The sequence below is a fragment of the Geotrypetes seraphini genome, chromosome 9, assembly GCF_902459505.1.
Source record: "Geotrypetes seraphini chromosome 9, aGeoSer1.1, whole genome shotgun sequence".
Taxonomy (NCBI): Eukaryota; Metazoa; Chordata; class Amphibia; order Gymnophiona; family Dermophiidae; genus Geotrypetes; species Geotrypetes seraphini.
The window spans coordinates 10,710,009-10,724,926 of record NC_047092.1 but is presented as its reverse complement, the minus strand read 5'-3'; the positions used below and the strand labels follow the sequence as shown (position 1 = coordinate 10,724,926).

General features: G+C 42.1%; 1 protein-coding gene across 1 annotated transcript; it reads right to left on the bottom strand.

The window, feature by feature from the left end:
* Positions 1 to 1,038: 1,038 nt before the first annotated feature.
* Positions 1,039 to 9,890, bottom strand: TUBAL3 (tubulin alpha like 3). Its single transcript, XM_033959696.1, has 4 exons — positions 9,738 to 9,890; positions 5,780 to 6,002; positions 3,524 to 3,672; positions 1,039 to 2,157 (listed from the first exon to the last, which is right to left on the bottom strand). Exons 1-4 carry the CDS (start codon positions 9,738 to 9,740, stop codon positions 1,183 to 1,185), a joined length of 1,350 nt encoding a protein of 449 aa, XP_033815587.1. The 5' UTR covers positions 9,741 to 9,890; the 3' UTR covers positions 1,039 to 1,182.
* Positions 9,891 to 14,918: the final 5,028 nt, after the last annotated feature.

Below are 14,918 nucleotides of genomic sequence, written 5' to 3'. Positions count from 1 at the left end.
TTTTACCCAGGGCAGGATTAATTCGTCGAAGGCCCCTAGGCACCCAAGTACACTGGGCCCTTGCACCTCACCATGCGCCCAGGCGGAAACAGGAAGCTGCGTCAGAGGAAAGCTTTGGGCAAGCAGCACCGCTTGCACAATTACAGTTCTCGTTGCCTCTCTTACCCGTGTTGCTTGCTTGTCTTACTTTGTCGATGGGGGAGGGGGGCTATGTTGCTGATTGGAGGGGGGCCCGCGTTGGCAATCAGTGCTGGAGGGGGTCCATCGCCGTTTGGAAAAAGCAATGATGATCCCCTCCTTTGTCGGGCCCCCTGACCCTTTTGGGCCCTAGGCCTATTGGTTAATCCTGCCATTCTTTTACCACCCCATCCTGGTGAGTTTTTCCTGTCCCATTCCTCATCTGTATAAGCCTCAATCAGTTTAAAATCATAAGTGTTTGAAGCTTATGCCGATAAGGCAGAGTTTATAGGAATGGGACAGGAACAAAACACAGGTATGGAAAATGAGTTCCTACAGGGAATAATTTGTCCTTGTGTAATTTTTCTAGTATTCAGTTATGCTCATGCAGAACAGGCCCTAGCTCTAATGTTTAAATGCCCTCTGGCATTTTCCTTTAAGTCAGGCTTAAGATTTTTGAACCACTTATTATAGTGTGACAGAATTCCCTGGGGGGAGGGAGACATGGACCAAGGACAGTACTAATGAACCTTTCATCCAACCCTTTGAGCTCCAAAATAACTGAAGAACACAAGTACCTAGCTAGCCAATACCTCAAAGTTAAATACCCCATGATAGAAACGTAGAAACACAACAGCAGATATAAAAGGCCAAATAGCCCATCTAGTCTGCCCATCCACAGTAACCATTATCTCTCTCTGAAAGCTCCCATGTGCTTATCCCAGGCCCTCTTTAATTCAGTCTGTTCTTATGTAACACAACTATCTCCTTTTTACAAGGCTGAATGCAAACCCAGATAGTCAGTTTTAGAAGTAGTTATGTACGCCATACAATGGGAGTCTAGCAAATAAGCTCAAGATGTTTGATTAGAACAGAATTTTTTATTGTAGTTCCAGTACAATTAAATGTAAACACTAATCCTCTATAATTATCAAGTAGCTCAATACAAATTAAGTGCATAGACAAACCAACCAAGCATCAAGTGTAGTGAATTATATTTTCTGCTCAATATTCATCTTCCTCTTCTACCTCATTAAAGGAGTCTTTTCCCACTTCTTCATAATCCTTCTCAAGGGCAGCCATGTCTTCCCTAGCCTCAGAGAACTCCCCTTCCTCCATTCCTTCCCCAACATACCAGTGTACGAAGGCCCGTTTAGAGTACATCAGATCAAACTTGTGATCTAGTCGTGCCCAAGCTTCTGCTATAGCTGTGGTATTGCTTAACATGCAGACGGCCCGTTTGACCTTAGCCAGATCTCCTCCTGGTACTGCTGTAGGAGGCTGGTAGTTTATGCCCACTTTAAAGCCAGTTGGACACCAGTCCACAAACTGGATGGACCTTCTGCTTTTAATTGAAGCTATAGCAGCATTGACATCCTTGGGCACCACATCACCCCGATACAACAAGCAACAGGCCATGTACTTACCACGTCTAGGGTCACATTTTACCATCTGATTAGAGAATTCAAAGCAAGCATTAGTAATTTCAGGTACAGACAGTTGCTCGTGATAAGCTTTTTCAGCAGATATGATAGGGGAGTAGGTAACTAGAGGAAAATGGATTCTTGGATAAGGCACTAGATTAGTTTGGAATTCAGTAAGGTCAACATTTAAAGCTCCATCAAACCTCAAAGAAGCAGTAATGGACGACACTATCTGGGCTATTAGTCTGTTCAAATTGGTATACGAGGGACGATCAATATCCAAGTTACGGTTGCAGATGTCATAGATGGCTTCATTGTCCACCATAAAAGCACAGTCTGAATGTTCCAGAGTCGTGTGAGTGGTCAGAATGGAATTGTAGGGTTCTACCACTGCAGTGGAGATCCGAGGGGCAGGGTAGACCGAGAACTCCAGCTTTGACTTCTTGCCATAGTTTACCGAGAGCTGTTCCATTAGAAGAGAGGTAAACCCCGAGCCTGTTCCTCCACCAAAACTGTGGAAAACAAGGAAGCCTTGAAGGCCACTGCACTGATCAGCCTGCCAAAAAAACAAAAAACCCATCAACCCATTAGAATTTTTGTAGGTGGTAAGCTATAATGAATTAAAAAAAAAAAAACAAAAAACCCACTGCAAGCCAACCAAACAACCTTTTGACAAGTAGGTTAGACAATTTACACCATCAGGATTAGCCAACTTTGGGGTGGGGTGGGAGGAGGGGAGATAACACTGTCTTGGAAGGTAGAGCCAACACCTTTCAAGCCTTTGCTGGCAGTGAGCTGCAAATACCTGCCTCAGCTCTCCTGATGTCACTTCCTGGGACCAGAAGTTCTATCAAAGGGTGGGTAAAAGCCAGTATGAGTAGCAGGTAGGAGATGCTGCTTGCTACCAGTAAAGATTTGAAGAGGTATGTGGGAAGGAGAGTGGGTGGGGCATGTGGCAGAGTAATTTAGGGCACCACCACTAGGTGCCTCCCCTTGCTATGCTGCTGGGGTCAGCCCTGCCACTAGGCAGACTAGATATATACCTAGAGAAGCAGCAGCATGGCTCCAGTGCCCAAGAGCTTCTTCCCCTCCTGGGCCTGAGCCTACTCATCATACTTCCTCCCAGATCCATGTCTGAAGAAAAAAAATAAAAAAAACCCCAAACAAAAACTTGAACATGCATGACCTCTAACCAGTCTTCAAGCTGCTAAAGGGGTTAGGACAGTGTTGGCAGCTGCCTGGAAGCAGGGGAAGAAAGAGGGATGTTGGTTAACTAGAGACTTGGGTAGTTAGGCCAGCCCTGAGGGTGGTACATGAGTGAAGGTTCCTCTGGGATGTGAAGGTACACTTGGGCTGGCCCCGAGTTATGTAATGTTAAATTGGCCAGTTCATGACAATAAGCTAAGATCTTTGAAGGTTTCTGAACATTACATCTGCTTGAGAATGACACGGGGACAAATTTGTCCCCCGTCCCCACAGATTTTTAAAGTGTTTGAGACTTGTTCCAATGAGGACAGAGCTTGCAGGAATGGGGCAATGGCAGGAAAAGAACTCATGGGGATGGGACAGGAAATGAGTCCCCGAGGGACAGTGGGAAAAAAAAAAAAATTGGTCCCGTGTCACTCTAATTTGTACCACCTTTCCTTTTGCAGAAAGATGGCCCAATAGCTAACATATGAGCACATCTTCTCCAAATACCACCACAAAATACCTTTGCAGTATTAGAAGAAAAAAAAAAAAAAGTCAACATGCCTATATTGAATAAAAACTCACAAGAAAGTTAAATAAACAGAAGAGAAAATAGCACTGCTGGGTTATCAGGCATCAGACATATTGCTGGACCACTAGTTTGAGTCAGAAAGGTACTCTTATTCATAACCAAAATGCAAAGCCTTTGCTACAGCTCACTGAAGGCTACTTACCATTTTCCGGATTCTGTCCAAGACCAGATCAATAATTTCTTTCCCAATGGTATAATGACCCCGGGCATAGTTGTTGGCTGCATCTTCCTTGCCTGTAATGAGCTGTTCTGGGTGGAAGAGCGAGCGGTAGATTCCAGTTCTGATCTCTCCTGGGAGGAATTAAAGGATTAGGATTGTTAACACACCAGGATCAGAGCATCTGTGGTTGGCGTAGAACTATGGAATGCCTTGCCTGGTATCCTGCGGGTTTGTATGGGGAGGATGAATTTTAAGAAAATGCTGAAAACTCAATAATTTGCCAACACTTTCTTACGCTAGGGTATATTTCAGTTTGATAATCGCCTTTTAGAATTTTGACAGCAATGTATGATTTAAAGCTTGCTTGTATTTCTGAATTGATTGAATTTGCGCTCTATCCCTGTTTATTACAAGAACGATTAACGATGTTGTTTAGACATGTCTATATTATGTGATCGTAGGGAAAGATTTTATGTATGTAATATGGAAACCGCATAGTTGTATATGGTATATAAATTTTTTAATAAATAAATAGTATGGGTTTTCTAAGAACTTAAGAGTTATCAGGCACCAGGACTGGCAACTTAGAAGCATGACACCTTCTATAGCTGCTGTATAACAGAAGCAATTACCATAGCTCACATGTTTCAAAGTGTCTATTCTATAGGACTGCGACTGTTGAATTCTATGGCCGCAAGATAGCGATTTTTCCTGATGTTTCAAAGTGGACGCAGTCTTAGGCGGAAAAAGTTTAACTTATTGTCAGCTTTTAAACTTTGTTTTCCTTGTAAAATGTTTCATTACCTATCAGGCAAATATTTTTTTTATGACCCAGATAAGCTACAATATTTTTTTGTAAGGCAAGGCTGCCTGAAGAGCCCCAGATGCAACCGCGACATCCGCTAACCAGGCTGTAATCAAAACCAAACAGATCTAATTTCTTTTTGCATACTCCTCATCTCAACTTCCCTTGAGTATATGGTTCCTCTCTCCCTTATTTTTGGAATGTAATCATAGTAATATTTCCTTTTTCAAAGTTTGTTCTTTGATGTGATAAATAGAAATAAAAAGCTAAAAAATTGCAGATGGACACTACATGCCAATGTCATTCATGATTAAATAAACTACAGGTTGAAAAAAAAAAGTTGTTTAACTTGTGTAATAATAATAATAATAACAGTTTATATACCGCAATACCGTTAAGTTCTATGCGGTTTACAAAAGATTAGTGGAGTACAAGTTGAGTTGACGTACAAGTTGAATTAACTTAAGGGATGTGGGGAACAATGGGGAGAAAGGGCAAGGGAGGGGAAAGAGGGAAGTGGGTTAACTGTCTAGGTATTTCAGGAATAGGTGGGTTTTGAGGCGTTTCCTGAATACCTCATAAGTGGTGGGCAATAGGAGTTGTTCTAGGTCTTTACCCCATAGAGCAGCCTGATGTGAGAGAAGATGCTCATGGCGTAATCAGGTTGAGAGGTACATTTTACCATATGTGGTGGGAGTGTCAAATCATTCAGAGTTATTGGGAACAAGCGTTTCGTTATGCGAGCAGGTTAATTCAGATTCCTGTGGATATGAGTGCTGAGAGGGTACTATTGGGAGTAGGGGTGGAGGGATTATCTTCCCAATCCAAGTTTATGGATCTGGCATTTATAGCTACTCGATTAACCTTGGCCTAGCAGTGGCGTAACCCAATTGCTCCCACAGTAACATATGAGAGATTGTTTAGGAGTAGATTGTGGAAAATATAGATTATCAGCTCTTTTCGCAAACTGATGGTTGCAGTTTAAAGATATATGGGGGAAATATATTAAATTGGAAAAAGAGGGTTTTTGAAGGAGTTAATATATTTTATCCTGTTCTTATGAAAGATTCCAGGCCTCCTTGGGGGGGGGGGGGAAGGAATGGGAGTGGAAATGTTTTATGTGTTTGTATGGTAAGGATGCATTAGCTCCACATTTTAATAGGGGTTATGAATCATGATATGTTGGATTGTATTTTATGCTCTTTTGAGAGTATCGTGTTGTATTTTTGCTAAAATGATTAAAATAAAGATCTGGATTTGCGATTGTGATGCAGCTTTTTGTGTTTTGCATGCCTTCCTTGCTGTCTAAGTCATACTGGTTAACTTAGAAAGTGAAAGCCTTACAAGCAATGGCTTATCATATGCACCAGTATCTTAGTTATGATGAATGCAAGCAAAAATTTAGAGTCGCGAGATGTTGAAAAGTACATTACCAATGACAGTTTCTTCAAGGTCTACGAAGACAGCTCTGGGTACATGTTTTCCTGAGCCAGTCTCACTGAAGAAGGTTCCAAAGGAAGAATCCACTGGGCTAGATACTGTTTCACTGGAAATTCTCCCATCAGGTTGGATGCCATGTTCCAGACAGTACAGCTCCCAGCAGGCATTCCCAATCTGGGCACCTGCTTGGCCAACATGGATGGATATGCACTCCCTCTGAAACACACCAGGCACCATTCCATTAGCTACATGTAAATCTTAGGTTTACAATATTCATATATGCCCTATGCTCAAGTGTTCTCAGCAAGGTTTGATGGCTTATAACTCGGCCCCAGGCACTAACCTTCACTGTACTATCGGACTTCGCTCTGGTCTTCTACTGCTAGCAGCCAATACTTGATTCCTGGCTACATTCCAACTAGTTAGAAATTGATTAACCCTTTCAGGACCATAAGGATCGTAGGCCAATTTTTGTGGTTTTGACGACATTTTTATGGTAAAAAGGGCTTGCAGATGCCAAAAAATTGATTTTTTTTTTGTGAAATATCATTTTTATTTAAAAAAATCACACTTCTGGCTTATGGACAGTGTGGCAAGTGAATCTTCTCGTCAATCTAGCAATGACGCTAATGAATGAATGTCAGAACCAGTTTGTTTACATAAAGGTAGTATCATATGGAATCCGTACATATCAAATTTAGAACTGTAGACTATCCCAATCAAAATTTATAGGATTTTAAAGTTATGGGACAAATATGTCCCTTGGTCCTGAAAGGGTTAATTCTCTCCCCCCCCCCCCCCCCCCCCCCCCTTAGCCAAACCAAGCTTGATTCCAATTTATAATAGGGGCTGGAAAAATTTAGCCATGACAAGTTTCAAAGTTTTGATGAAAGATTAGCCCCTTCATTCTCAAAGGAACATAACATAAGAATTGGCACTGCTGAGTCAAGACCAGTGGTCCATCATGCCCAGCAGTCCGCTCACACGGCAGCCCTCTGGTCCAAGACCAGCACCCTAACTGAGACTAGCCCCACCAGCGCACGTTTCTGTTCAGCAGAAACTTGTCTAACTTTGTCTTGAATCCCTGGAGGGTGTTTTCCCCTATAACAGCCTCTGGAAGGGCGTTCCAGCTTTCTACCACACTCTGGATGAAGAAGAACTTCCTTACGTTTGTACGGAATCTATCCCCTTTCAACTTTAGAGAGTGCCCTCTTGTTCTCCCTACCTTGGAGAGGGTGAATAACCTGTCTTTATCTACTAAGTCTATCCCCTTCAGTACCTTGAATGTTTCGATCATGTCCCCTCTCAATCTCCTCTGTTCGAGGGAGAAGAGGCCCAGTTTCTCTAAGCAGGTATTATATTTTAATTGTCACATGGGAGATTTATAAAAATAAGGACTGGATCAATGTTTATTTAAAGGAAGCCCATTGCATTAGAATAGAACTTATAAGACAAAGCTAAAGACATTTCTTTTCCTTGATAGCTTTGAGACCTAATTGTCCTTTTAAGGGCAATCGAGCATAAATACTATAGAGTTTAACGTTATCGATAGCAGCCCCTCCTATTGTTTTTTCCTTAATTGTTCTCTTACTTTTAATATTGTAGTTCTTGCCTTTTACCTTTTGTTCTTGTTTGTCTTTGTTTAATAGTTTTTATAAGTTTTTATAGTTATAGTTTGGGGACATAATGTCAACTCAAACTTGTGTTTTAGTTAGTTTTTTTCAAATTTGTACACCGCCTAGAAGGCTGATTGGGCGGTATAAGAAGTTTTAAATAAACTTGAAACCAGTTCAATAAGGAAACTCATAAGCATACAGTGAAAATAGTATAAAGTTTAGACACTGGATTCAGCTGCAAGCCTCGAGGGATACCAGAGTAAGTATTGGTATAGAAATTCAAAAAGCCATATTCTTGCACTGTTTGCTATTTATCTTAGCTTTCAGACTATCTGCAGTAGTGATTGAAATGCCATTGCATATTTTGAGCATCCTACCCAGCCTTTGCTCTGCTATTTTTATATCTAGATTGGGGGGGGGGGGGGCATCTTCCTATGAGAACACATTTTCACAATTGGGTAGAGCAGGCACCAGCCACTCTGGTCAACCCATTATCCCATCTCAGATTTCAAGAGACATTCCCCTTGAAGCTTACTATATAATTAAAAGTCAATGTAAAGCCTATGATCCAGTAGTGGAGTCCCAATGAAGAATGCCATTTTGTCACTAGGTATTATAATCCAAATATCTATCTTGCCTGAAACTTTGCGTTAACCAAGTCAAGCTCCTTTTAAGAGAAGATTATGTTATACCCATCAAGTGCCAACAGCCAAAGTTCTAATGTGCTGTAACCAAAGCTTCCATGTATCACAGGTATATAGTTATGTGAATTAGAGGGGCCTGGCTTAATGAAAACTGGCTCCTTACTGATTAATATCTGCTTTGTAATTTAAAAAAAAGTGATAATCACAGAACTAGGCTGCAAAAACTTTGTCACCTTTTCCTATTGGACTTATAGTATTTCTCTATTGTTTTCAAAGTGAACCAACATGGCCGCCACTCTGCTTACCCCTACTAATTAAGAAGCCTGTCTTCTATAGAAGTTTTGATTTGGAGGTGGTTCCTTAGTAAGATATAGCTGCAGAAGCTACAAGAGTTGTTTTGTTTTAATGAGTCTTTCATGCACAGGTGGATTTTGATTTTAGATGTATTTTTCCTTGAATTTAGAAAAGAAAACCCTCCAAATAGGAAGATACCTATAATACAGGTTACTTTGCACTGCAAATACGAGGTATAAGTACAGTTACTTTTCACAAACAAAAAGTATTGCCCCATAAGTCAAGAGGTTTTAGTAGAGAAATTTATTTAAAGCCCGTTTCCCCAGTCTCAGCTCATTTCCCTAGTCAGAGTTTTGCTTGAAGCCCGGGTTCTACCAGTTCAAGATTAAGGACTGATACAGACCTGCCAACCCAATCATTATGGCTCAGCTTTCTACCAGTTCAAGGGGGGGATTTAATGCTTTTCTGTACGTTGATTCATTAAGTTCAGGCAATGACAACCGTTTCAGGACTGGTTTAGCATGCCATGTTTTGATTTGGGATTCGATAGTTTTAAGCTTTCGTTTGAGAAAAGCGCGTTTTAATCATTTGTTTAAAAAAATAAAAAAAAAATTCTGGGACATCAGCTCAAAGTTTCGTCGTTTCCAACCTTCCTACAAATTTTTTTAAGAGTTGAAGACAGCCTAAATTCAGGTACCGGGACATTCCTCTACTCTGTAACATTAATTACAAGCAATAATCAAAGATGACTTAAGGAGTCTAACTAAACCTCGTCTTTAATTTGGGCCAAAAGCAGCACAAAATCTTTTGGGGATAAGGTCATATCTTATGTCGATATAAACACAAAGAAATAAACGAAATCCCATGGCACCTTGGCTCAGACATTTAGAAGATTAAAGTCTACAGCTTAAAATGAGTCCGGCTTTATTCATTAAATTATTAGGATTTTGTTGGGAGAGTTTAAACTGCTTAAATCCAGCAAGATTTAATAGGATTAACAGCTATATATAAGTAAAAGCAGAGTAGGTGATCTCTAATCAGAAAACAGTACTGGGTCAAAGCAAAGGCTCCAAATGGATTTTCTCACAGACGCAGCTCCTGGAACTTTAAGTTTAGAAAGGTCAGATGTACTAATGTCATGTTTTTAGGTAAACCACACAAGAGCTAGCCTTATTAAAAAATAAACCCCGCTTAACCTTTCCATAACTTGCAACTAAAACTAAGACTACGTCGCTAGACTAGAGAACCAACACAAGAATTAGTTTAGCCCTGCTAAACTCTAGTGTATATTTTCACTAGACTCACCCTCCCCGTTCCAAAATACAAACATTGTTGCTTAAACTTCTTTAAAATAAAAAAAGCAGTCAATTCACCGAAAAAGCTAACACAAAACCTACCATGATTGACTAGTTCCAAAAGAAACCACCCACTTTCCTGTGAGTCCTCTACCTTTCTCGTCACCAGTCACTTTAGTTTAAATAAAGGCAAAGTGCTTAAGCTGCACCTTCATTACCCAATAAGAAGGTTCTCAACCTAGTCCTTGGGACACGCCAAACCAATCAAGTTTCACTAGACCCGCAATGCATATGCAAGGCTAAATTTGCATGCACTACCTCCATTAAATGCAAAACCATTCATGCATATTCATTGCAGATATCTTGAGAAAACATGGGTTGGCTTGGGGAGGACCAGGTCAGGAGCCCCTACTCTAAATGGCAGGTTAGGTGTTGCAACATTTTAAATCAACAGTGCCCAGCTTGGATTTAAAAATAAGAAACTCCCAAATAATCCTACTGATAAAATCACATTTTTTTTTCAGCTTTCTAACAGACATCTTTCCCTTACCATAAGTACCTTAAAAATATTTTCCCTAAATAATAACATCAGGTTAAAACTGCCAAGCGCAGAGCATCCAAGGAAGATTTCAGACAAGTCCTGGATTTCTAACAACCTCATTCTGATACTTTATGAGACCTACAACACAGGTTATAATGGGTGGAATCAGGGACTACAAATCCCATAATGCTTTGAGAGGTAAAATTAAAACTTGGACTAACCAAAAAGTCTCCCTCCTGGATTGAGTAACTGACAGCATTGCAAGTGAACCGGTTTCTGGAGTAAGACTAAAAATGCCAGTCATTTCTTTCTGACATCAAGCCCCACCCCCCTGCATTTCATTACCTACAGGTTGATAGTAAACAGAAGAAGCAGAACTACAGAACCCACAATGCACTGGGATGAGTGTTCAGGAACAGAGTTATGCAAATTCTGTGCAGTTTCACTAGACTGAAATTCCAGTGACTTCTAGGGAGGTATTTATTTTGCACTGTATCTGCATTAGCTCTTCTGATACCATGTTTCCCAAACCTGTCCAGAGGATCAATAGATCAGGATATCCAAAACGAGTATTCATAAGATCAGTTTGCATCTACTGAGTCTCCAATAGATACAAATGAATGTCATGCTTATTCATTGTAGATGTCTTGGAATATCTGAGTGAATGTGAGGTCTCTAGGACTGTGCATGATGGACCTCAGGTCTGACCCAGCAGAAGCATTGATTATGTTCTTATGTTTGGGAAAGTCATAAGGTTATAAGCATCTACCTGCATTTTTTTTTCTTATTGCTGTACTCATAATGAAGGTAGAAATCTTTAGAAAGGTTTGGACAATTTCCTGGAGAAAAAGTCCATATGTTATTGAGAAAGACATGGGGGAAGCTACTGCTTGCCCTGGATCAGTATGACTATAATAGTAATAATTACCAGTAGGGAGAGAGCAAATGACTTCTAGAAAAATGCTCAGAGAAGTGAAACTCTGAAGGGGAGGTGGAAACCTCCCCTTAGGGAAAGAGTTTACCATCCAGTCATTGCATTTACTTTACAAAACATCACTCTCTGACCACTGGTAAAAACTTAGTTGTTTGAATAGTACTTGAAAAATCGACATAAAATGTTCAAAATTGTTATGCACAAGGATCTCTTACTCGTTGGAAAAATGATACCATACACTTATCTGTGCAAACTTTTAAGGCTTGTGGTTGTTAGGACTCTAGGGGGTCTCAACGTGGCCCCGTTTTGAAAATCTGCTTCAGGAGACCCAATACTCCACCCTTTTTAACCCTCTGTACAACTGTATCATTCCAAGAGATGATCGTTTACCGAATTCAAAGATTCCAAAGATACGCATGATACGGTTGTACAGAGGGTTAAAAAGGGTGGAGTATTGGGTCTCCTGAAGCAGATTTTCATCCCAACCTGCAGTCTCTCCACCTGACAGCTTGGTTCCTCTCAACGTAACTCCTCACCAGTTCTCCCAAGCAGTGAGGGAGGTCTTGGAGGCTTCCAGGAAGCCTGCTACTCGACAATGCTATTCCAAAAAATGGACTAGATTCTCTTCCTGGTGTATTTCCAATGCCACGGAACCTCAGCGAGCTTCCCTTTCTTCTGTATTGGACTATCTTCTACACCTATCTCAGTCTGGTCTCAAATCTACCTCCATACGAGTCCACCTGAGTGCTATTGCGGCTTTCCATCAGCCTCTACAGGGGAAACCTTTGTCTGCTCATCCTGTGGTTTCCAGATTTATGAAGGGTCTTTTTCATGTCAACCCTCCTATCAAACCTCCTCCTGTGGTTTGGGATCTCAATGTTGTCTTGTCTCATCTCATGAAGCCTCCGTTTGAACCTCTCAACAAGGCTCCACTTAAGTATCTCACCTGGAAGGTGGTTTTTCTGGTGGCCCTCACGTCTGCTCGCCGGGTCAGTGAGCTTCAGGCCCTAGTGGCGGATCCACTGTTCACTGTATTCCATCATGACAAGGTGGTTCTTCGTACTCATCCAAAATTCCTGCCTAAAGTGGTCTCTGAATTTCACATCAACCAATCCATCGTGCTTCCAGTGTTCTTTCCAAAGCCCCATTCTCATCCTGGGGAAGCTGCTTTGCACACTCTGGACTGTAAATGTGCTTTAGCTTTCTACTTGGATCGCACAAAGCCACACAGAACTGCTCCTCAACTTTTCGTCTCCTTTGATCCAAACAAGTTGGGACGACCTGTATCGAAGCGCACCATCTCTAACTGGATGGCGGCTTGTATCTCTTCCTGCTATGCCCAGGCTGGATTATCCCTCCCCTGTAAGGTCACAGCCCATAAGGTCAGAGCAATGGCAGCCTCTGTAGCCTTCCTCCGATCGACACCGATTGAGGAGATATGTAAGGCTGCCACTTGGTCCTCGGTTCACACATTCACCTCTCATTATTGTCTGGATACTTTCTCCAGACGGGATGGACAGTTTGGCCAAACAGTGTTACAAAATTTGTTCTCTTAAGTTGCCAACTCTCCCACCATCCCATTGGGGTTAGCTTGGAGATCACCCACTAGTGAGAATACCTGCCTGCTTGTCCTGGGATAAAGCAATGTTACTTACCGTAACAGTTGTTATCCAGGGACAGCAGGCAGCTATTCTCACGTCCCACCCACCTCCCCTGGATTGGCTTCTCAGGCTAGCTACCTGAACTGAGGAGACACGCCCGGTACATCGGGCGGGAAGGCACTGGCGCATGCGCGGTGCGGGCATCTCGAAACTTCTGAGTTTCTTCAAGCAAGACATGCTTGCAAGATGTCCGTATCGGGGCTCTGTCGGATGACATCACCCACTAGTGAGAATAGCTGCCTGCTGTCCCTGGATAACAACTGTTACGGTAAGTAACATTGCTATATTGCTACTCCTTGGGATTCTAGAATCTTGCTACTCTTTGAGATTCTATATGGAATATTGATACTCTTTGGGATTCCGGAATCTTGCTATTCTTTGGGATTCTATATGGAATGTTGCTACTCCTTGGGTTTTGGCCAGATACTAGTGACCTGGATTGGCCACCATGAGAACGGGCTACTGGGCTTGATGGACCATTGATTTGACCCAGTAAGGCTATTCTGATGTTCTTATTGCAAAACCGAAGGTAGTGTGTGGCTGCTTTTTTTTGTTTGTTTGCTTCAAATGCTTTAGTATCTCAAAGTCCACCACTGTGGCAGCTTAATCATAACTTTCATTCCATAATGCCTCCACCCAACCTCAATTCAAAAGTCAAGTTACCACAACATCCCAGTTAAATATTTAGAGCTAGATTCACTAACATCCTTTCTGTGTTCGATTCGTGCCCAATTGCATGCAGACCAACAAATTCACTAAAGGCTTACATGCAAATGGGGACGATCATTGGCACGCCCCCCCACCCACCGCATGGATCGCTAGAGAGTGATCCTTGAGTATGCGCAATCTTCCTTGTCTGTAGATGATCTGAGCATGCTCTCAGTAGGAAACTTTTATTTTGTTGCTTTTTTTTTTTTGCAAGCCATTGGTTTTAACCCGCTTTAAGCCTGCAGGTTAAAACCACAGGCTTGCACGGCGGGGAAGGGCAGGAGAACCGGGGCTGAGAGTGGAAGATTGTGGCAGGACGCAGATCTGGGCTGAGAGCAGGAGATTGTGGCAGGCAGGAAATTGGGGCTGAGAGCAGAGAGCAGGGCGGCAGGCAGAAGAATCAGGGGTTTTAGCACAAGCGATTAGTCCTCATCAGTCGCTAGTTTTTTGATCGGCCAGTTTAGTGAATCGCGTCTTTCCTGCTTTGCATGCCGATTCCCTTCATTTGCATGCACGGATCAGATCGGAGGAGAGGTTAGTGAATTGGGTCAGAGAGAAATCGGCTTGCAAAGGGCTTGCAAACCGATCGGTACACGATCAGTTTGCTTAGTGAATCTAGCCCTTAGTTCCCAGAAAGGGTGACACTACCTTGAAGGGTCGTTAAATAATCATCTGATGCATAATACAAACCTCCCCGTTCATGGTTAAATTTTTGGGCCATGATCAGACACTATTGCATCCTGCATTTGTATCCGTTATCATTCCATCTCAAACCAGTTCATACGATGGAAAAATACAAAGATCTACTCCAATCCCCCTCCTTTACAAAGCCGCACTAGCCGCCGTGGTATCAGCTCTGCCACTCACAGAATTCCTATGAGCGTCTGAACTGTTACTGCCGCAGCCGGCGCTAAAAACGCTACTGCGGCTTTGTAAAGGAGGGCGTAAGTTTGCTCTAAATGCTTTACACTATAATTGCTTTATTTGTGATCAAAGGCTGCTTCTGATACTTGCATCCCATTGTGAAAAAACTCAGCCAAATATAGGAGTCCTTTTACTACATAGAAACATAGAAACTGACGGCAGAAAAGGGCCAAGGCCTATCTAGTCTGCCCATACCAATGTCCCACCCCCTAACTCCCTCCCCGAAGAGATCCCACATGCCAATCCCATTTTTTCTTAAAATCTGACACGCTGCTGGCCTCAATCACCTCCAGTGGAAGACTATTCCAACGATCAACCACTCTTTCGGTGAAGAAATATTTTCTGGTGTCACCATGAAATTTCCCACCCCTGAGTTTCAACGGATGCCCTCTTGTTGCCATGGGACCTTTTAGAAAAAAGATATTTTCCTCCACCTGGACACGGCCCGTGACATATTTGAACGTCTCGATCATGTCCCCCCTCTCTCTGCGCTCCTCGAGTGAATATAGATGCAA